This window comes from Delphinus delphis, chromosome 18 (genome assembly GCF_949987515.2).
Source record: "Delphinus delphis chromosome 18, mDelDel1.2, whole genome shotgun sequence".
In the NCBI taxonomy this organism is placed as follows: domain Eukaryota; kingdom Metazoa; phylum Chordata; class Mammalia; order Artiodactyla; family Delphinidae; genus Delphinus; species Delphinus delphis.
This window is the reverse complement of record NC_082700.1, coordinates 61,069,171-61,096,085: the sequence shown is the minus strand read 5'-3', so window position 1 is coordinate 61,096,085 and position 26,915 is coordinate 61,069,171. Positions and strand designations below refer to the sequence as shown.

Genomic DNA, 26,915 nt, shown 5'->3' with positions numbered 1-26,915 from the left:
TCGGTCTCCAGAGTCTGACAGACAGTCTCCAAATTGTCTTCTGAGTTTTCATCAAAACGAGACGCCAGTTTGGAATCTATTTTAACATTACTTGCAATATACGGGGATACACACTGCATCTGCTTTGATTTTTCTCTAATGAAAGTTCCTAGCTGTTTTGTGTTAGAAAGGATGTAAGTATTCCCTAGAAATACTGCTATTATTTAGAGTGCAACAATAGAGAAAATCGAAGCCCCAGATCTTATATTTATTATTCATAAAACTGTAATTGGCCTTTTTATGTCTATACTACCTTTGAGACAGGAAATTAACTTTATGTACATGAACATATATAGGATACCCATAAAAGTTAGAATAGTTCAAATTCTCATTCTCCCAAAAGAATCAGAAATAAAATCAAAGCATATTCTTTTTTAATCTTGGGGATTTTGTATAGTTTAATGTTACCTCTTGAGATGATATTAAATTTCAGTTATTATAAATAACTGGCAAAGGAAGAACTATGGTGTAATCTTTCCAATAACCTTGTAAATAGAGAACAAATCCCCACAAAATGTACATTTCACTTGTAGGACAAAGTCAACTCCTTGCAGATATCAAATGTTTATACTCTCCTTTGTCATAGTGGCTACAAGTACAAGCCTTGTTACAGCTCACTGGTTCAAAGTCCGGTTTTATTACCCTGTATAACTTAGGCTATGACTTGGCCTTGCTAACATACTGTAAGCCTCATCTTACTCCTATTAACAGGGATAAAAATGCCTGTATCAGAAATTTTGAAGGGGTGAGGACTAAACAAATTAATATATATAAGGTACTGAGCATGATTTCTGATTCACAGTAGATGCTCAATAAACGGTTGCCAAGATATAGGGCAACCAGACAGAATGGATGTAATTTCACCTCATAAAAAGGTGATGGTTCCAGAGATGGAAAGCCACCTTACCATTTGTCAGAGCCAAATAAAAGCAAGTATATAACTTGGCTAAAAGAACCAAAATTAAGTCTTGGTCCTGTGTCTCTGTTTATTTTTTGTGTTTTTAGTGCACACAGTCAGGATTTATTCAGCACTGGAATGAGAATACACACACACACACAAACTAATCTATTTCTTTTAAGGTATCTATTATGCTGTCTTCATTCCTCCCTCAATAAGTGAAATCTAAACCTTAAAGAAAATTCCCTGAAGCAATGAAAAAGTATCAAAGTAATATGCAAATTCTTTATTGATATAGATCAAAGTATAGCAATGTATTTTGTACATATTTGGTATAAAGGGTTTTTTTTACAAATAAGATGACAACAATCTGATTAACATCTAAGGAAAGAAAAAGAACGAGGGAACAATAAAGAAACCAAATAAGGAAGAAGAAAGAACAAAAGAGACAAAGAAAAAGGAAGGAAGGGAGGGAGGGAGGGAGGGAAGGAGGGAGGGGAGGTGAGGAAAGGAGAAAGAAAGGAAAGGAGGAGAGAAGAAGAGAGGAGAGGAGAGGAAAGGAGAGGAAAGGGAGGAGAAATTTTGTGCACAAAGGTAAATTTTCTGAGTTGAAATTCTTACTGCAAAGAAGAGCCCTTCTTGCCTTCACTCAACGCCCTGATGGGCCAGATCATTTGTATTCTGAGCCCTCTACCGATTAGAAGAAACAAATTAGGGGTGAGTGGCAGAGACACTGACTACAGCAAGAAGGGAGCTCTGACATCAGTTGGGGAGACTAGGCCAGTATTAATCCTCTGTGATGTGACCAACCTGTTGAAGAAGCCTTACACCCAACATTAGACAGACAGGCATGCACACACACACAAACACACACACACACATGCACGCACCCCTTAATTGCATCTTCCACCATCCCTGAATTAAAACTTTATTCAGTAAGCCGCATTTTCAAATGTTCCGAGTGGACTCTTTGAGATGACCATGGTTTTCCTGCTCATTCTTAATAGAACCTCCTATAGTTATTTGAGTACCAGTTTAAATTTAAATTCAGAAACCAAAAAGTCCTGCCCAAGATACTAATAACAAAACATACATAATGTACAGTTAAATTTGTTTTCCGATTTAAAACCTACTTTAATCTGGAAACTTAGAGGACAAGTATTCGGGGTGGGGTGTATATCATCCTTCTCAGGACACCTGACGTCTCCTACAGGACCCATCTCTCCTAAAGTTCCCTTGATTCAGGTAGAGGTACCTGAGTTTACTCGGGATAGTCCTCTGCAACTTCTTGCTTATCTCTGAGAATCTTATGACTTACCACCTGCCTCTTTCTGCTTAGATTTCTTTGCCCTAGAGGCAACCACATTGGACACAACCCAAACTAAACCTGCTTGGTTTTCTCTCCCATGCATTCCATGACAGGTCTGTGGGAAACATTTACATGTCTCCAACACCAATAGATTCCAGGAGCGCAGGCCAATTTCAATAGGCCTGTCACTTAAACATAAGTCCTAGCCTGGATCAGATCTAGTTTACATTCTGTTTTACTGTTCCTAAGAATGAGTCTGGCACAAGCCCTCAGCGTCTCTTCCACCTTAGGGAACGTATTTCAAAATTGGCTGTTTCCCTCTTAATTGTCACGAGGCTTGGGGCCAAGAATGGAACTTCCACCTCTACATCAAAGAAGGAATAGAACAGATGCACTAGCTCTCTTAAAAGAGCACTGTTAGAAATCTTCTTTTTCCACATCTCCCTTGTCATGTCTGTCTGGAGAGTAGTCTTAGAGTTGTGGACAGACTGTTCTTCACTCACTTTTTTTGTTAATTTGTATAGAGTGGGGCTCTCAATCTTTTGTCTTTCCTTTACTTTGTTATCCGGATGCCAATCAAGGCTGAAGTGCAAAGATTCCCATTCTAATGATTTGTTTCACCTCATTAGCCTAAAGGTCTGAAGCCACTAATGCAGAAGTATACGTCTTTCCACATCTCAGTAACCTCTGTGGAACCACAATAAAGAACCAAAATGCAGCAGAGCCGAGCTGTTTGAAATGTGGACTCCAGACCAGCAGCCTAGGCATCACCTGAGACCTGGGTAGAAATGCAGAATCTCATCTGCACCTCCAACAAATGCAGAATCAGAATCCGCATTCTAGCAAGTTCCCTTGGAGACTCATATGCACGTTAAAGTTCAAGAAGCACTGAGAGGATTATTAATAATGATAGTTTTAATTCCCAAGTGGACTGCTGCTCCTTAAAAAATTAATATCTTCCAAAACGTTTTCCATAAAAATAAATTCTATAACCAAATGTACTTTAAAATATGAAGTTAAATAAAGCTAAACAAATTTCCATTCTGTGGGACTGCTTGGAGCCCAACTGAGCACTGTCATAGTCCTAGAGAAAAATGGCATAGGAAGTATTTCTCCAAGATATTTGACCGTGAAGCCATGTTTTCTTTGGGTGATCTGTTAATATTTCTTAGAACACTGGAGTTTGTATAACACAGTTTGGAAAAAGGTGTCTTAATTTATGAAGAAATGGTCAAATTACATTTCATGAACTCTTTTTAAAACATCAGGAAAAATGTCTGTTTGAGGTTTAAAATTAAACATTGCAAAAATTATTACTGTGAAATACCTAGTTCTCTGAATATTGAACTGGAAAATAGGTGATGTTTGCTTCTGTCTTCCCACTGCTCTCTCCAGGCCTATTACACTCATTCTGCCTGTTGGAGCCCAGGACTTGGCACTGAATTTAACACATTTGGTATGCTCACACTCAAGATTTCTCCCTCCTCTTGCCCCTTATCAAAATAAGAGTCTTTGTTACATTCCTGCTAAAATAGAGATACCACCATAAAAACAATTTGTTAAAGCCATCCTCTGATGAGTAATATCTGAAGTTGCCTGAATACGTTATTCCTTTTTGCTTGTTTTTAAATATAGAAGATTTAGGCTTTAAACTGCCTTTTCCCAATAAAAAAAGAATGACACTTGTTGTTACAATTCAAATATGTTGTACCTAAAACAATCTCTGTGACTATACGCACATAAATATAGACAGCTAGAATTAAGAACCACGTACTAAGGAAATCACCAAACTTGGAAAAATGGGAACATTAGTACATGCTCCTATTTCCTTTTATAATCATAGTTTCATCAGGGGCCCCATGCTGCTTTCTCAGTTATTTCTTTATTTATATGTCTTTTAAAATATTTTCTGTAATTTTCATGGCCCAGGAAGGCAAGTTTTACAGCCATGAAGAGTTTCATAGCCAGCTTTCTCTCCTTTCCACATAGACCTTATCATGGACAATTTGTATAAAATATGCAAATTACTACTGAACTTGTTTTCAAATTATTCCAGATATAATATTTTATGGCTAAAAAAATATCATTTTTAGTCCCTTTATTCTCTTTACTTCTGTCATGAAAATAAAACCTGGCTGATGTTTTTATACATTTTTTGATCATAACAAAATATAGTTAAGTTGTTAATCTAGTTTCATCTAGCACCTGAAATTGTAATTATTCTATCATTTTAAACAGCTTCAGAGTCAATTAATGGCTAAAACATTACAAAACTTTATTTTATATAATATCAATAATCTGATTCATTTTGGACTATCTCCCCCACCCAGCATTTCACAAAGGGATCATTAATCAGCCTTATGGTTATTTCTTCAAGAAAACAACTAAGCAGAATTGAGAATATACAAAGAGGCTCAGTGGTACATAAACACTGTAATTCCTGCTTCCCTGTGCCTTTTTATTTGGAGCTCAGATTGTAAAGTGATGCTTGTTTGCTCTCTCCACATCTATATTTATTCATCAAATACCAATTTAATGTGTATTAATTTATTATGTGTTCCAGACTTTGGGGACTCCAAAATAGTTAAAAAAAATACATTATAAGGTCAGGAAGTGATAAGCACTGAAGGGAAAAATAAAGCCACTTAAACAGGAAATGATTTGGGCAGGGGAGCAAGAAGACCATGAAAAAAGATAGAAAAAATTAAAAAATAATATATATAAATATAGATATATTTGATCAGCTATATATGAGGTATCTAATTATTAAAAGATTATCCCAATTATAATTTGTCAATTCAGGTGAAAATTAGTGCTCCGTTTTAGCTGTTCCTGAAATGACTTTTGATGAGGCACTCCCCCATGAATTTTCTGTGGCCCATATTTTTCAGACTATACCAAAACTTTTCTCTAAATTTGCTGAAAATCTGCACAGCTACTTTAACTTTACATGATAAGAGTGAGAGAAAAAAGAAATTTATCTTAGTCATGTAGAAAGAAATCTATTCCAAATGAACTGTGTTTCAATTAAATGTCTTGACTATGCTAACAATTGTAATGGTGTTTCGTTTTCTTTTTTAAAAAAATTTAAAGATCCAGAAATGCATGGTGGGTTTTCTGTCATTTATTTTGTCAATATAAGGACCAAACTGTTGGTCAACTTAACAATGCAATGGAGAGAAAAAATTATTGAGCTATTTGATATTATAGAGGAAATATATTTGATTAACTGCATTTAAAACTTTTGATCACTTATTCAGGCAATTGGAAAATAAAAATTTTAAAAAGTCCATACTAAAAAGGTCATAAAATATTGTTGAAAGAATCAGAAAAGTCAGTGTACAAAACATAAACTCTGCCAAGTAGAAATGAATACCATGTGTTTTCAAAATTTATACAAAATACTTTAGCAATGGATTCACTGGCCTTCTGGACAGATGCTCCTGTAGACTTAATTCAAGCATGTGAGAAGCTCTTTGCCCTCTTGGCTGACTTTTAATATTCTCATACTGAAACTGTCTTCCAACCTGTTTTGTTTTTGTTTTAATTCCTCTGGTGTGTTTGATGGGATGTATCAAAAGATTTCTATAAACAGCTAAGATTTTATCACAGTTTAGTCAAATCTCAATTTTGAATACATAGTTAATATAATCAAATATCATGTTTATAACATAATGTAATAATATCTTATTTATAAAAATATACATAATATATAATACAATAATATATAATGATATAACAGAATATAAGTCATCTGGTTATATACTCTACTAATAATATATTATTATATGTCATATATAATTCAACAACAACAACCCTGTCAGAAGTATTATTATTGTTATTGCAATTACATTTATGAGGAAAATAAGGCTGAATCTTGATTACTTGTTTCTATGTCTTCAGTTTTGTAGTATAATGTTATCCGTCACCTAAGGTCTTTATTATATACAGCTGTGTTTCTGGGATATAAATTGAATTATTGTATTTCAATTAGTGATTAATGAGAAAAATTTATATCTCATATTCACCATGAAAAATGAAAGCAGAAGGAAAAGAGCAATACCATTTTTAAAAATTTGTTTTAAAATCCCTTTGTAAGCTTACAGATAGCTTTAGATATACATCACTTGGCTTTGATCTCTAGGTGTTTAATGTACATAATTGTATCTCTTTAAGTTTACATATTTTCAATGTGTGGTTAAGAACCACATATTAGACTCCTTTCATGCCCAGCTTTGTTTCAAGTCAAATGCCATCACAGGCTCCCTTCTAACATATCATCATATTTCTAAGAAAAAGTTGACTGAGTTAGGACGTTTGACTTCCAGACTTATCACTGTCAATAATTGCCTTCAGTTGAATCATTTCTGTCAAATCCCTTAAACTTTCTATATTTCAGTTTCCTGCCCCCCCAAATAACTTAGATTAGTAAATTTTATTATAGTTTTAAAATCCTGTGATTTAAAATTTTGTCTTGAGCATTTACTATGTACTTCTAGAACACTGTGTTAACTATTAAGGAAAAAGCTTTTTTTAAAAAATAGATCAAATACCTCGTTCATTAATGTTTGTTGAACAAATGTTAACAACTGGAACTAAAACTGTTAGTTAAAATACGGGTTAAAAGGCTTAAAACATAACTACCACAGAATAATATCTGTATATGCGACACAAGCCCTTTATTGACATTGTGGCTTTATAAAGTTTAGAAGTAATTGCAATAATAATGATAATATAAGTCATCACATTATGTATCACGATATGTGGAAGACACAAGGCTTTCCTGATAATGGTAGCAAATAGGGGAAAATATATATGGGGTAAAAGAAAGTCAAAAAGAATGAGAAAAAATACAATAGAGGAAGAAATTTGCCTTTACGATTCTAGGTGCATTTTAATGATCAGTAACCATTTCCCTGATGATGGTTTATGCATGCTATCCTAATGAGAATTCAGGTCTGAGACAATTTAATTAGTGCTGCTTTTGTGATATATTCTGCGATAAAAGAAGAAAATGTTTAGGGATTATCTAAACTAACTTTGCTGTAACTACATAATTGTTAGCATGGGTTTGTTTCCTTTCTCTTCATGCTGGGTTCATAGCAAATCAGGGTCCCTAAATGGAAGGAAGAAAGAAAAAGAAAAAAGGAAATAATGCACAGATCTATGGTAACACGGTGGGTCCTTGTTTAAAAATGGAATTCCCTTTGCTCTAGGGAGGTAAATGTAAAATCGCTTAACTCCATTGTATTTAACGAGACAAGATTAGACCTCATAAGTGCCTTTAAAAATTATTCCCCATTGTTTCACAAAATCATCAGTGATTTTAAAACATTAAATGGGCATCATAAGGGCATTTAAGAAAATCCGTGCAAAAATACAAACACAGGCTTATTAAAATGACAGCAGTCTGATTGCTGTTATTTGCCGCTCAGAGGTAAGACATATGTGTATTTTTCCCTCCTTTTCAATGATATGAGATTCTATCTCCATTAACTCTATGGTTTATTTACAAATACTTGAGGAGCAGAAGAACATATTTATATTTGAAGGATTTTCTAATAAAATGCAAAACTGTGTGACTAATCAGCAGAATAAGTTGGAAGGCCTCTCTTTATTTAAATAAAATGATAACTTTTTTTTGAGGGGAAATGAGGTAAAATTAAAATGAATTTCCTGCAAGGAAATCAGTATTTACTTGGAAGATAAGCTGACTAGAAACATGAGGTCGTTTGTTTTCCTTTGGTCAAATAATCTCAGCTTTGCCTTCAAGACTGCCCAGAATTGTAAGATACCATATAGCATCCAACTGAAACTCCCAACAGCCTTCTTAGTTCCCAAAAATCTAATATAGGGAAGCAAATAAGCATTCAAGGTAAGGGCTTTGGACGGCAGGCCTTACTTGGAGAATACAAAACAGAATGACTCATTCATTTTCAACAGAAGTTCTTTCCTGAACTTGTAGTAAATAGATTGAGGACATCTTTTTTGGAAGAGCTCAATGGTATAAAGAAGACTAGATTCTAAGAAAACTTCAGGAAGATTAGTCATTTAGTGTTATATGCGTAAATAAGTAGTTGGGAATTATTTTTCTTGAAAGATCAACCCCATTTCTTGAGAGATTGGTGAAATTTAAAACTGAATATTCATACCCTTTATAATGAGGCAAATCATGATTTTTCTCACGAGTATCCCTCATCTCTGCAGTAGGACTACACTTTGAATCCCTGTGACACTATTTCTTCTAAGGCCCAAATATGACCTACCTCCACGAAGCCTTCTTTAATTCCCCCAGACACCTCATTTCTTGTATATCACTTCCTGTTCCCCACCCAAACTCTATTCCTCTCAACAACACATCATCTCTGTGGCATTAATTATAAATCCTCCTCATTTCTCATTCTTTTTTTTTTTTTTTTTTTTTTGCGATACGCAGGCCTCTCACTATTGTGGCCTTTCCCGTTGCGGAGCACAGGCTCCGCACGCGCAGGCTCAGCGGCCATGGCTCAGGGGCCCAGCCGCTCCTCGGCATGTGGGATCTTCCCGGACCGGGGCACAAACCCATGTCCCCTGAATCGGCAGGCCGACTCTCAACCACTGCGCCACCAGGGAAGCCCTTTCATTCTTAAAGTAATTTGGATCTTAAGTGACATAAAAGTGGTCCACATATTGTAGATACTCCACAGCTGTTTGAATGATGACATTGGTGGTTCTTGGTAATGATGGGGATGATCATAGTCATGATCATGATGGTGGTGCTAGTGGTGATGATGGCAGTGTGACAGCCATGCTCTCCCTCTCCAGTTTCTCTCAAGTCTACAAAATGCCTCAGGTAAATTTTAGGAAAAACGTTGCTCCCTTCTCCTTACTGCTCCCTAGCTTTTTCCTTTGGTAGAAGGGATCTGATTGGTGAAATGGTAAGAGTCTGATATCTATTTGCTCATGTTCTTCAACTGGGAAGGTTAATGGCCTAAACCTACACGCTCATGTGTTGATTCTCTTTGTAGCTACCACTCCTGATCTCTGTTTTGGAAATTGCCCGCCTGTGAGCATCATACTTTCTTCTCCCCAATCTTTCATTTTCCATAGAATAAACCAAAGATAACAGACTACACTTTGTGCAGTGAAGTTTTCAGTTATTCAGCAGCTCTCTTAGTGATATTTTTGTACAAATTCTATGGAAGGAAAAAGAAAAAGGAAAAAGATGTTTTTTGAAGTCCAAACTATATTTTTTAATCCAGTTTTTCACCTGTAATAAAGCAAATGATTTATTCTCATTTGAACTCCTGTTCTCTATTCCCAAATAGGTTCAGAAACATGAGGGAAAGAAATGGGTGGGTTAATTAACCAAATAAAATACTGTGAGCGATGGTAGTGATCATGATAAAATTATTCTCACTAGCCCTTTCAAATTGGGCAAGCCCAGAGTTTTAATTTTCTGTCAGAAGCTGACATCTTCAAAGAAGATTTTCTTTATAAAGCTCTCCCAGGAAGATGCTAGGATTTAACACAGCAAGATTCTGGTGAATTATGTAGATAAAGTCTTTGTCATGGTCAGATTTTTTTAGTGTATTTAATCACCTTATGATATTTGAAGTTACATTAAAGGCCAAAATCATAACCTGGAGTTTAACACTCTCAACATCCATCCTAACAACATTGTAGCTCACAGGGGCTGGAAAGCAAAAACTACACTTCCCAGTATCCCTTGCTGCTAGGAATTCAGATATAATTTAGGTTTCACCGATCAGATATCCCTGTGGAAGATCTCCACTCAGAATTGAATCACATGACAAATTAAAGACACTCTTTTGCTTGGAGGGAACAGCTAACCAGAATCCAGATTAAGCAGTTTCCTGACTAGGTTTTGCAAGACATCAGCTGTCATGGCAGCTTCTGATTCTGTAGTTTGTCAATATGTAGAGGCAAGATTCTACATTCTACCCAGCGGGAGGCTCTTCCCAGAATCTCAGCCTAGGGTCTTGTTTTTGTAACTCTGTTAATTAATCTGTGATATAGTTTTATCCTTAAAAAAAAGAAAAACAGGCTATTCTGTATGTAGTCAAGAACCTTGGCTAATACTAATACATCAGTAAAATAATTCAGGATGGAAATGACAAGTTAAGGTAAAGAATAGATTATAAAATAGAAATTTAGCTTGCACAGGAAATATTGTATAGGCAGAACTAAGAAAACTACGCCCAGAGACATGGGAAAGTTGAAGCCAAAGGGGATTAAACTAAACACAGCTGCCAACTCTCCAAAGTTCAAGCCAAAGGGGCCACACTATGTTATGCACTGAGAATTACCATTGCAGCTAAATTCAGGTTTTAAGCACATGACCTCTGGCAACCACCTGTTTGTTCTCTGTATCTCTAACTCTTTCTGTGCTGCTCTGTTTGTTCGTTTTGTTTTTTAGATTCCACATAATAAGTGAAATCATGCAGTATCTGTCTTTTTCTCTATGACTTATTTCACTTAGCATAATACCCTCTAGGTCCATCCATGTTGTCACAAATGGCAAGATCTCATTCTTTTTTACGGGTGAGGAATATTCCATTGTATGTATACCACATCTTGTTCACCCATTCATATTGACGGTCATTTATTTAGGTTGCTTCCATATCTTGGCTATTGTAAATAATGCTTCAATGAACACAGGAGTGCATGTATCTTTTCTAATTAGTGCTTTCATTTTCTTCAAATAAATACCCAGGAGTGGAATTGCTGAGTCATATGGTAGTTCTATTTTTAATTTTTTCAGGAATCTCCTTACTGTTTTCCATAGTGGCTGCACCAATTTACATTCCCACCAAGAGTGTACAAGTGTTCCCTTTTCTCCACATCCTTGCCAAAACTTATGTTCTTTTTGATAATAATCATTTTGACAGGTGTGAGGTGATATCTCATTGTGGTTTTGATTTGCATTTCCCTGATGATTAGTGATGTTGAGCATCTTTTCATGTGCCTGTTGGCCATCTGTATGTCTTCTTTGGAAAAATATATATTGATATCTTCAGCCCATTTTTTAATATTTTTTTAAAATGTTGAGTTATATGTTTTTGTATATTTTTATATTAACTCTTTATCAGATACATAATCTGCAAATATCTTCTCCCATTTGGTACATGGCCTCTTCAATTTGTTGATAGTTTTCTTCACTACCCAAAAGGTTTTTAATTTGATGTAGGCCTATTTGTTTTACTTTTGCTTTTTTTTCCCTTGCCTGAGGAGACAGATACAGAAAAATATTGCCAAGACCAATGTCAAAGAGCTTACTGCCTATGTTTTCTTCTAGAAGTTTTATGGTCTTGGGTCTTACATTTAAGTCTTTATTTTGAATTTATTTTTGTGCATGGTGTGAGAAAGTAGTCCAGTTTGATTCTTTTGCATGTAGCTGTCCAGTTCACCCAACACCATTTATTGAAGAGGTTGTCTTTTCCCCATTGTATATTCTTGCCTCCTTTGCTGTAAATTAAATGCCCATATAATTGTGAGTCCATTTCTGGGCTCTCTATTTTGTTCCATTGATCTACATGTCTGTTTCTGTGCCAGTACCATACTGTTTTAATGACTGTAGCTTTGTAGTATAGTTTGATATCAGGGAGCTTTATTCTTCTTTCTCAAGGTCATTTTGGCTACTTGGGGTCTTTTGTATTTCCGTACAAATTTTAGAATAATTGTTCTAGTTCTGTGAAGAACGCCATTGGCATTTTGATAGGGATTTGCTCCATTGGTTCTTTCAATAATTTTTGTTTCTTTATTGATATTCTGTATTCGATGAAACATTGTTATCATACATTCCTTTAATTCTTTAAGCATGGTTCTTTTAGTTCTTTGAACATATTTTGGATGTGTTTACAATAGCCCCTTTGCTATCTTTGTTGGCTAAGCCCATCAAGTGGGTCCCTTAAAAGGCACCTTTTATCATCAGCTTTTATTCTTATGTATGGGTCACACTTTGCTGTTTATTTTCATGTTTTATATATATATATATATATATATATAATTTCTTTCTTTTTTAATTACACGTTTTAAATAATATATTATAGCAAACATGTTTACTCTTCCTTCTCACCACAGGGTTTCTTGTTGTTGTCTGCTTAGTCATTTGTTTGATTAATGGTTTGGCTGAGCTAATTCTGCAAAGTCTATTTTCCCAGCAGTGTGTAGCCTCTCAGATGTGTTCCTACTCATATGTTTTTCCATTTGTTTGTATCTTTTAGCCAGTGATTTAAGGGTCACCCCTGACTTATAAGCCACATATGGGTGAAAGGTTGGGCTTAAGCCCCTTTACTCTTTGAAGGACAGATGTCTTGCAGGCTGCTCTCATAGTTCAAAGCATTTACATTTCTTAGCCCTTCTTTCAGTCAAGGCCCAATAGCTAACAGCTTGATGATTCCCTTTCTTGATCACCTTTAAGGTCAAGGATAGGCAATTAAAAGGCTTCACCTGGCAAGCCTCATGGAGGAATGCTAACCTCCCCACACCAGATCTGGTGCACAGCCAGTGCAGGACAGTCTTGAAGGGGAGTTGTCATCAAGGACTCAGGACCCCTGGCCAGAATGCTCTTATGTATCTCTGCATTCTCAGCATAGATGCCTCCTTTTGGGAGGCATAGATAGATGCCTCCTTTTGGGAGGCATAGATAGATGCCTCCTTTTGGGAGGCATCTCCTTCATGGGGTGCCTTTCCCCAGGGGCTCTGCCAAGATCTCTTTTTCAGAAAAAGGAGGGGGAAAACTTGAAGACACTTTGCTCCACTGTGGTTCAGCTCTCAGTACCTTTCCAATCCCACCCACCTCCCTCTCCCTGCTCTCCTCACCCAGATTCATAGCAGGAGATTTTTGTTTGAAGCTTCCTCAGCAATGAGATTATTCCCCCAATTTGTACTGATACATCTATCCCTTGTCCAGTGCCATTCTATGGAGAAAACCAGAACATTCTGGGAGCTGGCAACTTCTTTCTAATCTCTTGCTTATTATCCCAACAAGTGAATAAAGCCTCATCATTACTTTCTTCTTGACTTGTCCTAATCAATAACTCCAACACCTGGAAGCTCAGCTCATGACATCGCATGAGTGGATGAGATGTCACGAGTGGATCATGAGTGGATACAGCCTTGGGCATGCACACAGTTTGCCAGAGATGAGTGTGATTTTATTTTTAAGCTTGGTTTCTTAGGACCCTTGGGTGAGAGTTGTTTATTGTTCATCAGTATTTTGACAGAGGTTGTATTTAAGCCCTGAGTGCCAGTGTGGCTTCTGCCCTGTGTTGATGGGTCTGCATGAGGCTTGGGAAATGCTTAAAGTCTGCCTCACACCCTGTTCTCACTCCTCTTGGGCTGGTGCAGCCCAGCTCATGCTCACAGCCCTCTTGAACCCCAGAGTTAACGGTGATCCCAAGAGGATTCTTCTCGTTTTGTGCCATTTTGCTTGTACTATTGGAGCTAAAGGTCTCACCTTAATTGCTCTCTACCAACATCTCAACTGTTTTCAAAAACACCCTTAGACAAGGAATTCTCCATGCTATCTTCCAGATAAAATTAGTGGCCTCAGACAGAGCTAGGGAACAGAATGTGGTTTAAATGTCACTGTTATGGGCTGAACTGTGTCCCCCCCAAATTCATATCTTGAAGTCCTAACACCCAGTACCTGAGAATGTGACTGTATTTGGAGATAGGGCCATTAAACAGGTGATTAAGATGAAATGAGGTCACCCGCGGCAGGGGAGGGGGGGTTGATCCAATACGACTGGTGCCCTTAGAAGAGATTAGGACATCGGCATGTGAGTTCACAGAAGAATGACCATGTGCAGGACACAGCAAGAAGGTGGCCATTTGCAAACCTAGGAAACAGACCTCAGAAATGACCAAACCTGCCAACACCTAGGTCGTGAACTTCTAGCCTGCATATCTGTGAGAAAATAAATGTCTGTTGTTTAAGCCCCCCAGTCTGTGCTATTTCGTTACGGCAGCTCTAGCAAACCAATGCAGGCATCAATACTGGCTACCCCTATGCATATTTAGTGGAATTTTTTGAATTAATATTTCTGTACTTGTTTATGGCCTTAGGACACTTTGCAGAAATTATAAATGACTGATGATTCTTTCATTATTATTTTATATTTTTCAACAGTTACACTGTTGTTACACTGAGGATAGGAATTGGTGTATCCTCATTCCACGACCCAGAAGCCCTCCTGCCTCCTCTGCTCTCTTCCATCTTCCATTTTTCATTCTCTACTGATAATTCCCACTGGCAATATAAACATGCTGTTACTTTCCCTATCTTAAAAAACAAAGCAAAACAAAAGGCTTGAAACAACAACAACAACAAAAACCATGTCCTGATCCATTTCCTTTATCAGCTTCCCTCCAGTTTCTTACTCCCTTTTTTGGCAAAAATCCTCAGGCATATCGACCAGACTCACAGTCTCCAATCCCCTTCTCTTTCTGCCCTAAACACACTCCATTTCAGCTCCACTCCCACCACACCTCCTAAACTGCTCTGATCAAGTTACCACTTATTTCCTGGTTGCTAAATTAAGTAATCAATTTCAGACCTCTTAATAAGTGAATTACTAGCAAGATTTTTAGGTAGCTAATCATTCTTTCCTTTGACTTTCTTTCTTTGACTTCAAGGAAACACACTCGCTTGGTTTTCCTCCTATCTCATGAGTGGTTCCTTCTCAGGCTAATTTGCTTACATCTCCAATTTTCACCTTCCTTTTTTTTGTTTGTTTGTTTGGGAATGATCCCACTCCAATTCACACTTTATTCTTTATATTTTAAAAATTGAGAGGTAACTGAGATATAACGTATGTTTTAGGTGTACAATGTGCTGAGCTGATACAGTTATATGTTGCAATATGATTACCACCATAGTATTAGCTAACACCTCCATCACATCCTATAATTATCACTACTTTTTAAAATGGCTAGAACATTTAAGATCTAGTCTCCTAGCAGTTGTGAAGCTTATAATACAGCATTGTTGACTATAATTGCTAATCTGTGCATTAGAGCTCCAGAACTTATTCATCTTCTACTTGCAAGTTTTTACCCTTTAAAACATCTCCCTAGTTCCCCCTACCCTCCAGCCCCTGGTAACCACCACTCTACTGTTTCTATGAGTTTTTTAGATTCCACATGTAAGTGATATCATACAGTAGTTGTCTTTCTCTGTCTAGCTTTTTTTTACTTAGCATAATGCCCTCAAGGTCCATCCATGTAGTCCTTTTAATGTTAGAGCTGGTAACCTATCCTCTTCTTTTCACTTCACTTCTCTATTTACACTCACTCCCTTGGTAACCTATTCTTTTTCAAGGTTTTGAATAACACCTATGCCAAATGTGTGTTATTGTGTTACATGCGAGATCTATCTATCTATCTATCTATCTATCTATCTATCTATCTATCATCTATCTCCAGCCTAGATCATGCTCATGAACTCCAGTCGTATACACCAGCGGCCTGCTCAGCACTGTCTTTAGATACACAATAAACACTTGAGTTTTGTCACGTACCGATCTCTGCCAATCCAAAACCTATTCCACCACAGCATTCCCATCTTATTTGGTGCCAGCACCATCATTCCTGTTGTTCAAACCAAAAATATGAATTAATCCTTAGTTCCTCTCTTTCTCTCACATCCCATATCCAATCCAATAGAAATTCTTCTTGTCGCTAACTTTTCAATATATCCAGAAGCCGATCACTTTTCACCACTTCTCACCATTTCCATTGCTAATACCTAGTGCCACCTGCCATCACCTTTCACCTGAATATCATCAATAACCTCCTAAGAGGTCTCTTTGCTTCAACTCTTGACACTCCCACTTGTTAGGCTATTCTTATCAAAGCAGCCAGAGTGATCATTTCAAAAGGCAAGGATGACTACGTTACTCTCCCAAAACCTGCCCCAAACCTTCCAGAGGCTGCCCATTTCACTCAGTAAAATCCAAAGTCCTTCAAAGGCCCACAGTGCCATAAAGGATCTGTTTCTTCACCACCAGCCCTATCTTTGATTTCTAACTTCTCTCTTCCTACTCTCCTTACTCACTCTGCTTCAGCTACACCATATCCTTATGCTTCCTTAAACATTCAAGACACTTCCCAGCCTTTGCACCTCTGCTCTAGATGTTACTTCTGCTTGGGGTTCTCTTCCCCAAGTATCAGCATGGCTAACTCCCTCATTTCTTTAAATAGTGCTAAATCTCAGCTTCTCAATTAAGACTACTCTGAACACCCTGTTAGAATATTGTGACCTGCCACAATTTCCACCCCAACATTCTCAGTATCCCCTTTCTTTGTTCCACATCTTTTACATTCATGGTCCTCGTCCCCCTACAATATAGTTTATATATTTATTATGTTCACTGTATCACCAAAGAAGAATGTGATCTCCATGAGAGCAGAGATCTTTGTTCTGTTCACTCATGTATCCCCAAACAACTAGAAAGTGCTTGATAAAATGGAGGTGCTCAATAAATACTTATTGGATAAATGAAAAGAGCATTATTAAAGTATAGGACAGGGAAGCTGGGAATAAATGAGGATAACCTAACTTCAGCTTCTATTTGGAAAAAATTAATGAAGTCCCAAGAGAAATATGGACACAATTCAGTGTCTTTATTATAATTTATGTTTAGTTTGTCTTCCTTATGATTTCAACAAACGTGTGAGATTATAAGTGGTTCACTTGAGATAGCAAAATAGAATTTTTAGGTAGAAAAGTTGTTAGATAACATTTAATCTCGGTTCCTAAAACAGAGGAGCCCAAACAAAACTCACTTGGTTACACTTAGCAAAACAATGCAACTGGAGGTCTTGACTTCATTGATATGCTCACTCTGCATTCCTACATAAGCAGAAAGCAAAATCCAGGAATTACAGAAGTCCACATTGGACCAAGCAGCAAATACTTTTGCAAATTGTTCATTATCACGAAAACATTAAATACTAAATTCTTCTTTACTTGATATCTTAATTTATATGGCTCTAATTTGTGTAATTATGATAAATTTATATCACAAATAAGTCATTTTTCACATTATACAGCTATTAATACTGCTTTAAACATGTATGTATTCGATATCCCACTTTCCTTAAGTAGGGAGTATTAAAGGGCTGAGATGCCCTCTCAACTTCACGAATATATCATTGTGTGCAAAGTAATTCTTGTTTGTTCTTTTAGAAAGACTCTTTTTATTAAAGATTAAAAATAAAATGGCACTCAGGGAATTCAGGCAAAGCATATATAACTTGAAGCCCTTAGTTAATTATACAAATGTTTATACTTGGACTTAATTTATCTTGGACTTAATCTAGCCTCTGGAGAAATGATAAATCAACTGTAGAATTTATTTAGGAAATATTTGTCGAGAACTATTATTGACTGACAAAGTCCTAAATGTTATGGGTAGGTAGATGAGTAATGTATGCTTCCTGCCCTGTACAATCTCACAGTGAAATAAAGAAAGAGAGGGATATAAATAGAAAAATTACAATAAAATTTAGTATGTATTTTCTCAGTTTAGGTCTCTCCAACCATGCACACACAGACAATAGAATCTGGAAAAACAACGTGGGTGCCAGTACACTGGCTTTTGTGTGCAAACCCTGAGATGGAGATGATCGTGCCACAGGTTTCTTAGGGCATGCTCTGGGGTCAGCAACTGGAGGGGCAGGTGGGGAAGCAGAGGGAGAAGTCACACTGCAGTGCCACCTCAACAGAGGTCTCAGATGACCACTGGGGAATTCTGAAGCTCAGATGACCATTCAGAATGGTCCTGAGTTGTGGCGAGTGAGCTGGACCCTATGTCACCAAGCAAATCAGTCTTTAGATGGGGGATACCCAGGGAGGGTCCTTAGCAAGGCAGCTCTCTTTAGCCAAGGAAATCCCTGGTAGGGTGATACCTGGCCCAGTTAGCTGTGACTAAGCTAATAAAGCCACATACTATGCCAGGTAGTCAGTAAGAAAGACACCCCTGAGAAAAGGGTGATGAGTATATTAGCTTAAAGAGTCATCTCAGATAATGTCCATGTACCTGGCCTGCACGTTACATGCCTGTCATTTGTCTGCTCAGGCTGCCGTAGCACAATGCCATGGACTGGATTGCTTAAACAACAGAAAGTTATTCCCTTATATTTCTGAAGGCTAGAAGCCAAGGTGATTAGCATGGTCAGATTCTGGTCAGAGCTCTCTTCCTGGCTCTCAGATGGCTACTTGCTCGCTGTGTCTTCACATGTCCTCACATGGAAGAAATAGAGAGTTCTGGTGCCTCTTCCTCTTCTTTAAGAGCACCAGCCCTATCAGATTAGGATCCCACCCTATGACCTCATTTACCCTTTATCATCTCCTCATAGGCTCTATCTCCTCATGCAGTCACACTGGAGGTTAGGTCTTCACCTGATGGATTTGAGGGAGACAAAATTCAGCAATAGCCTACCGCATAATCCAACCCTATCATAATGATTAAATTCAAGATAACCTAGAGGAAGGGGAAAAGTTGGACAGTAGCAGAGGAGGACATAGCAGGCAGAGAAAAGTGGAGATGGAGGGACAAATCAGGCTGCTAGCTACTGGTGTCTCACTTAGATGATTATAGCTGAGTCTCCTGGAGCAGGGTACCCTGTGGGAAAACAAAGACTGAACAGATGCTATATAGGCATGAATAAATTTAAGGCAATCAGTTTCCAGATCCTCAGTTTCTCCATATGTATGCTTTCCAAAAATTAATTTGGCTAAAACTGTATCTGTGCTTTCAGAGTTCTTTTTTCAACTCCTCTTTTAAATTCTCCTTTTCCCTTCTTTACAAAAGAAATGCAAACCCCTCACCATCTTCTGTAATTCACTGCCCTGGAGTGTAAAACTCCTGAGAGTGAGACCCATGGGAACAAAATATCATGGAAGCATTTATATCTTATCTAGCAATATTTTGAACTAGATAGCTCAGAATTAGAATTCAGAATACCTGGCAGGTTAATACGAGTGGTTAATACAAATATTTATTTGAAACAGAAAAAATGCACTTGGACATTTTCTTATATAGCCTCATCTAATTTGCTGTTGAATTTGACAATGAGGGCTGTTTTCCCATGGTACCATTTATGGATTGAAAGAGTTAAACTGCCAGTCTAACATTTCAAGGTAAATCAGGCATACAGTACGATTATCCAGAAAATACAGTCTTAGCAAATATTTAAATTTGTAATAAATTCTGAGGTGTTTATTTCAAATGAGAGAAGAGGATATGTAATTTTTCAGAAATGACTTTAGGGTTTGCATGAGTAATATTTGAACACCAACATGTAGCAGTGAACTAGCTTCCACCTGCTCTGAAGGAAGCTGACATGGTTTCCCAGTCTTCTCTATTTTCCTATGAACAATAAACCCCTATTACTGGACATAACCTGAGCTTTTCTCTGTATATAAAAGTGAGCACCATGGATTTGTATGGTGAATGTTTAATGGTGCCGGGAAAAGAGAGCCTCTTATAGGGACAGCCTGAGAACAGGACCATAGTACTCAGAGAACGTTGGGGAGGATTCCCTGCTCCATGGATTGTCCTTAGGATATTTATTCTCCTCATGCTCTTTGACTCCTTGTTCTTTGACTTTCTCTAAGGGTGTCTCCTTCTTCCTCTGTCCCTTAAATATTGGTGTGTCTAAGAAATCTCTCTTGAACCACTGCTTTTTACACTCTGTGTGATCCACCTGGGCGAGTCCGTCTACTCTCCATCTGTGCCAATGGTGGCCGAATATGTATTTGCAAAATAGACTTTGTCCCTAAATTTCAGACACCCTAAAGCTAAATACTCCAAAGCATGCTCAAAATCATCATGTCTAAAATGGACTTAGAAACTTCTTACCTAAGGTTTTCCTTCTTTGGATTTCCTGTTTGTTTAGTACTGCTAATTTCTCCCCAGCTTCCTAAATTTGAAATTTGGGAGTCATTCTTGCATCCTTCCTCTTCAGCACTTTCATATTTAATCAGTCACAAAATCTTGCCAATTTAAATACTATACAGTTGTCAAACCTTTTCCCTACTACTTTCCTGGTTAAGGTTCCCATCATCTCTCTGCTGAAATACTACAATAGCTTCTTCCAGTGCCCTTAATAACAAGTTCACTCTAGGGTCATTCATCTAAAACTCCAATATTACTCTTGAGCTCTAACGCTTAAAATCTTTATGTTTCTCAACAGCAGTAGTTACATTTTTTTAATGTGCATCTATATCAGTAAATTTTTAAAAATAAGTACCCCTTAATATATTTATATATAATTCATACAACAGATATCAAAACAGAAAAATTTAAATAATACTAGAAATTAAAGTAAATGACATTTTTAAGGTTTTATTCCCAATCCCAACAGGGATTCTTAGCACCTCTTTTATATGATTATGATGAGAGAACCAAAAACAGAGATTAAAAATGATACTTTCAAAATAAATGTCAACAATAATTCTAACATTTCCTTTTCACACTTCAATGGATCACCTTAAGCACCTGTTCCTAGTCACATCCCCCCACTTTGGACACCACTGGCTGCTAGAATAAAATCCAAACTTTGTCTTTCGTATAATATATAGGTTTCTCCATAATCTGGGTCTTTATTAGGTTTCTAGTTATACTGAATTTATTGGAATTATCTACGGATGTGGCTGTTATCCTTACTAAATGGTGAGTTCATTCACAGAAGAAACCGTATCTAATTTACCATTGTGTCTCCGGAGACTCAGACATGGTAGGTGTTTAAAGGCATGTCTGTTGGATGAATGTCAAAGGGTTTCTCTGTATGTGTCTTCCCTTTCTAATTATATTGTTCATCAAGCCAGTAATTCATTATATTATTAATTGGGGAAAAGATTTGTAATTATATTGCATTTTACCATGTAAACCCTGTTATTTCATTGAAATAATAACCAAAAGTAATGAATTTAGATTGTAGAAATATATTCATCTGATTCTGCCTAACAATAGAAGGAGAGTAGTTATGAGGCTAACACAAAACCCAGTAGCAAATAGCCAGGAAAAGGTAACGAGACTGTAGGGCTTAAACTGCTCTGGGTAAATTATTCTAGTTGATTAATACTTATATTATTTTGGATACAGAGGAAGTAGACAGAGTTTTTAGCTTTATGGTCACTGGAGTCAGACTGAATATTTTTAGTTCTTATTTTATCACTGACTATATCCCAGGTTAAATTAGTTAACACATCCATGCCTCTGTTTCTTCACAAAAATTTGGTGATAAGCATAGTACCTATATTATAGAGTTTTCAGGAGAATTAAATGAGATTATACACGTAAATATTCACAATAGTCCAATTTAATATATACTGATAAAAACGTACAGAGTATTTACAATACTACCAGAAGATATTAAGACTTCAATATGTGTCAACAATTATTATTCCTACAACAGACAACGTACAAAAAAACGTGATTTTAAAATCAATTTCTCTCTTAAAAAACAGAATTTCAGATTGCACATATTTGGGATGAAAGACCTGAGGTTTAATACCCTGTATATTAGCAAGTGAGGGTTTTAAGTCCACTATGGCAGGAGGGACTTATATTTTCCATCAAATTGTTATGAAAGGTCATGGTTCATACTATGGGCTTTTTAATAATTGGCTTATAGATTGTTGAGATTTATGTAATCTTCTATTGAATACATGTTTATTAAAGACCCTCTCTGTGCCGGTGGGCACTGTTCTAGGCCCTAGCAATTCTGTAAAAAATATCTAAGTCTCATACCTCGTGGAGTTTACATTACAGTGGGGAAGATATAAAGCAAACAAGTAAATATATACTACAAAGTTGGGAAATAATGCATGCTATGAAGAAAATAAATCAGGGTTAATGTAGGGAAATAATGGGGAGTGGGATCTCCAAGGGGCGATCTTAAATAGTCAGGGAAGACTTCCTAGAGGAAGTCTTCAAGTAGGTATCTGAATAAAGTAAGACAGCAGGTCCCATGAATAGCCCAGGGAAGTAGTCTTACTAGCAGAGGGAGCGGCAAATGTAAAGGCCCTTAGGTAGAAATATACTTGATAATTTGGAAGAACAACTAGAGAGCCAGGAGATTATAAATAAGTAAGCAAGATGTGTGTGTGCATATGTGTACATGAGCATGTGTGTGCATGCATTGCACCATGAAGGAAGTAGAAGATGAGGTCAGAGTCAGGCAACAGACAGAACTTAAAAGTCCTTATAGAAAAGAGAGTTTGGTTCTAGCTGAGCATAATGGGAAGTCATTGGAACAACTGAGCAGAAAGAGATGGTATGAACTGAGTTACATTTTAGAAATATCATCTGACTGATCCTTGAAATATTGACAGCAAAAAGGTGAAAAGGAAGCAGGAAGGTAATTTAGGAAGTCACTGCAGTGTTCTAAGTGAGAGATGGTAGAGAATCAGACTAGAGCGTTAAGGGAAGATATCTCAGTCTGCTCAAGTTGCCATAACAAAATGTCATAGACTGGGTTTGTTTAAACGACAGAAATGTATTTCCCCAAAGTTCATTGACTAGAAATCTGGATCAGGGGGCCAGTATGGTTGGGTTCTAATGAGAGCTCTCTTCCTGGCTTACAGGTGGATGCATGGCTCTAACTGCATCCTCATGTTTCAGAGAGACAGATTTCTCTCTTCTTCTCCTTATAAAGCCGCTAATCCCATCACGAGGGCCCTGTCCTTATAACCCAATCTAACCCTGATTACCCCCTACAAGCCTCACCTTTAAGTATCACATCACATTAAGGGTTAGGGCCTCATGTATGAATTTGGGAGGGAGGGATGCATACAATCAGTGTACAACAGAAAATTTGGAGAGAATTGTTAAATACTTGATATATACTGAACGTACTTTTTGATGAACTAATAAAAAGAAAGGAGTCTAAAAGGTCTTTGTCTAATAAATTTTTTGTCTGAACAAACTGTGTAAATACTCACGCCATTTATAGAGCTGTTCAAGACTGCTGTAGAAGCAGGTTTAGGGGAAAATCAAGGGTTGTGTTGGAGACACGTTAAGTTTGAGTTTGTACTTTGACATCCAACTTGAGAGAGGAATGGACAGAAGCTCAGTGGGAAGGTTAGTAAATATTGTGTGGAAAACAAAATGAAGTTGAAAGCAAAATCTGTTTTACAGTAAGACTAAAGTTTACCTTAATTTTCTTCTCATGCCTTGATTCAAACAGCATGAAATCGGCTTCTGTTTTTATAGTGGATGACCTTTCCAATGGACATAGAAGAAGAACCAAGAAAGCCCTTTAAGAGTTGTTAATTTTATGATATTTGCTACAACATGAACAAGAGCATGCAGTGTATCTTGGCCCAATAATTAGACATCCAAAGTACCTTTTGTAAATGCAGAATTGTTCTTTTGTAAAACCATCCTATAAAATAAGATCTTTGTTCAGCTTGGTTTCATTTATTTTGTACCAAACTATATAAGGAACATGAAGCAAATAAATAGCAACGCTATAAAACCATTCATATGTCAAATCCACAGAAAAAGAATGTTTGATGTATAAGCAGTCAGAGATGAGAAGGCCCTGCTTGATCAAAAATTTCCTGTCAATCAGGACTAATAGAGGACAGACTAATAAATAATCTGACATAGTAAAAGCAGCCACATTTAACTTGAAGATAGATTTTACATATGGTTCATGTGATAGAACTACCAAGCTAACAAGAACCCTTGGGGCCAGTCTGAATATTCATTAATCAGCCCAACTTTGGATTTAACGTAGAATGCAACTGTCAATGAACAAATGGGCTTTTGTGGAAAAGGTGATAAACAAAATCCAATGAACTGGCAAATTGGAAAGTCCTGAAAGAATAAATGCTGTAAGATTAAGAACTGAATAGAAGACTTGAGCTCAGCTCTCTGCAGAAAAGACAAAAGCTTCTCACTAAATCAAGCATCAATCTGGAGAGCATTGTTTTTTAATGTTTCTTTAGAAAGAAATATCTGCCACGATAAGGATACATTTTGAGAAAATTTTTGAAGAAGGCTTCAACTTTTTAATACTCATCCTCTAACAGCACACTGAAAAGACAGACTTCTAAATAAATGGACTGTTTTTCGGTTCCAAGTTGTTAATCTAATTTCCTGGATGAAATGATTTATCCAAAGTGTACAAATAGATGGTTTTCTCCAAAGGCAGAACAATAAGGGTCATAATTAATACAAGTGGCAGAATTGGCACAAAAGAAAGTCCAGGGTAGTGATCACAACGAAAATGCCTATTGTAAAAAATAAGTTAACAAATGATCCAAAACGCTGCCTGTAAAAAACCCCCCCAAAAACAAAATAGTATCTATACCAACAACTCCACCACAATGCTGAACAGAAACTGACACTTACTCTCAGTGACAGGGAGTGACAGGAGATTTGGGACTGAAGAGGGCTGAATGTTCCAGGCTCCACTGAAGAGGGAACAGATTCTTATCATCTGGGAATAGGATTACAGTTTTGGCTCATCTCGAAAAAATTTTTTTAACACAAAGCCATCTGGATTTTTTTTAATGTGAAATTTCCCAATTCTTTGAATGTTGGTCATAAATTCATAAGTACTAAAATATATACTGTGCAAGCCACTGTTTTGTGGGGCAAATAGACTACGATTCTTGACTGAATTCAGTTGGTGACCCTCTTTTTTTTTAAACCCCAGATGTAAGGTTAAAATTTACCATAACAGAATATGGAGACTATTATATGTGTTAGTCTACAGAGAGAGTATACACAGGCTCTTGCTTGTGTAATCTGACCAAAACAAATAATAATTCCCCCCAAATTTATAGATACATGTAGTGTTCTAACTTCAATGGGTCTTAAATTTAATCTAAGATCCATTGAAGCTCTAACATGTTATAAATTTTTTTAAAAAATATTTTTCTTCAAAAAATCAACATTTTATCATACATAAAATGTGCAATCAGGAAGGTGCACAAAACAAAGTATAGAATTTAACACAAGTATAAAGTGAGATACGATGTTGAACAAAACCAGATAAGCAATTAGTTCATATGAAACTTAGAGGCTCTTGGAGTAAAGATATATTAAACAAATAATCTCACTAAGGAATGTATAATCACTGATAAGTGGTCTAAAGGAAACAAGTGTGATTCAATGAGAGATACAGAAAAGAGAAGACAACTCCTGTGGACAGAAGGAAAAAAGAACTGTCTTCCCAAAGAGGTAGTATTGGAGGTGGATTAAATCATGAATTAATATAGGCAAGTGGTAAGTACCAATCCAGAGACAAAGAAGAGCATGGACAAAGGGCTATGGCAGACGAACTCTGGCCTGATCAAGGAACCGAGTGTGTGAAGAAACAGATGGGCAGAGAATGAGGAGGAAATCATGGATCATTAAGCTTGAGAGAACCAGACAACGTAGGCTTCCTTGGCCAGGTTGTCTACTTTAATGTCTTCCATTGCTGTAAGGGAATAGGACACAGAAGTCATCAGATTTTTAAAGTGGGCAGATATCATACAAATTTGTGTTTTATCTGCAGTACAGGACACATCTAAGAGTGGCCTTAGGTATGGAGTAAAGAAGTAAGAGGTAAAATCAACACATCCTGATGATGGATTGGCTATGTGCGATTAGGGAGAGGGAGAGGTTATGTCTCGTGAAACTGGACGTGCGCGGGGAGGTATCACTCACTGGGCTGGAAACACTGAAGGGGACCTTACACCAGGGCAGGGAGAAGGCAGAATGCTGGGTTTTCTATGCCATCGGGACCTACAGTCTGGAGCTCAAAGCACGGTCAGCTTTGAAGTTAGATATTCGGAAATCAAGCACATGCAGTCTACAGTTGCAATGAAGATTGTACTGAGGTCTACAAGTCCTCAGGGAGAGAACACCCAGTTAAAAGAGAAGGAGGTTTGAAAGCTAAGGCTTGGGAAAGCACATCCTGTAAGGGCTGAGTAAGGTACATGAGGCTGCAGTGGGCAATGGGTAAGAAGGAAAGCAGTGGACTGTGGTGACATAGAAGCTAAGGGAAGAAAATGTGCCGGAAGTCAGTAAAAAGTTCAAAATCTGTTGGGAGACCATGAAAATTGAATTCTGGGAATGTCTATTCGATTCAGTAGCGTAGAGGTCCCAGGTGACCTTACTAAGGATGGTTTCGGCGGAATGAAGATTGCAGAGGGTGTGGAGTAAGTGGAAGGAGATGGGTGGAGAGAGTGCATACAGACAACACCTTCAGGAACTTCGGGGATGAATGTGATGCTGTAACTTAACCCAGATGGACAGGTCTGGGGGTGCTAAGATAGCGGGGGGCATACTTGTAATTCAGAAAAAGTGTAAGGTTGCCAAGAAGCAGGTAAGATATAAAACAAGTAAAGAGATGGGGCTGAGGAATAATGAGGCATTACCTCAACTAATGCAACAGAAACAAAGGAGACAACGGTGGAGAACTTAATAGGTGACTGTTTATAACAGGAAAAGGATGGGGTCTCAACTGAGAGGTTCATTTTCCTCTGATCTTATGCTAAAACTACTTTTTATTCTAATAAAGTCTTACAAAGTATCTTCAATTAGGACACTTGTTTACTTACTCTTCAATATGTTTGCTGTTGTTTCCCTGTTCAATCAACAAAATGACAGTGTACGCTTGCCACACTGTGTTTAAATTGGATGCATGTCTAGT

The 26,915-nt window shown here is 37.1% G+C and overlaps 1 protein-coding gene across 4 annotated transcripts in view; it reads right to left on the bottom strand.

Annotated features, from left to right (window-relative positions):
- Positions 1-26,915, bottom strand: part of GPC5 (glypican 5) — a 1,355,126-nt gene that overhangs the window by 789,007 nt on the left and 539,204 nt on the right. Inside the window, exon 7 of one of the 4 annotated variants that reach the window (XM_059996233.1) lies at positions 7,337-7,362. The exons of the other annotated variants lie outside the window; for them this stretch is intronic. Within the exon in view, the coding sequence (XP_059852216.1) occupies positions 7,354-7,362 (9 nt within the window). The 3' untranslated portion in view covers positions 7,337-7,353. Of the gene's footprint in view, positions 1-7,336; positions 7,363-26,915 lie in introns of those variants that run through there. 4 annotated transcript variants of the gene reach the window in all.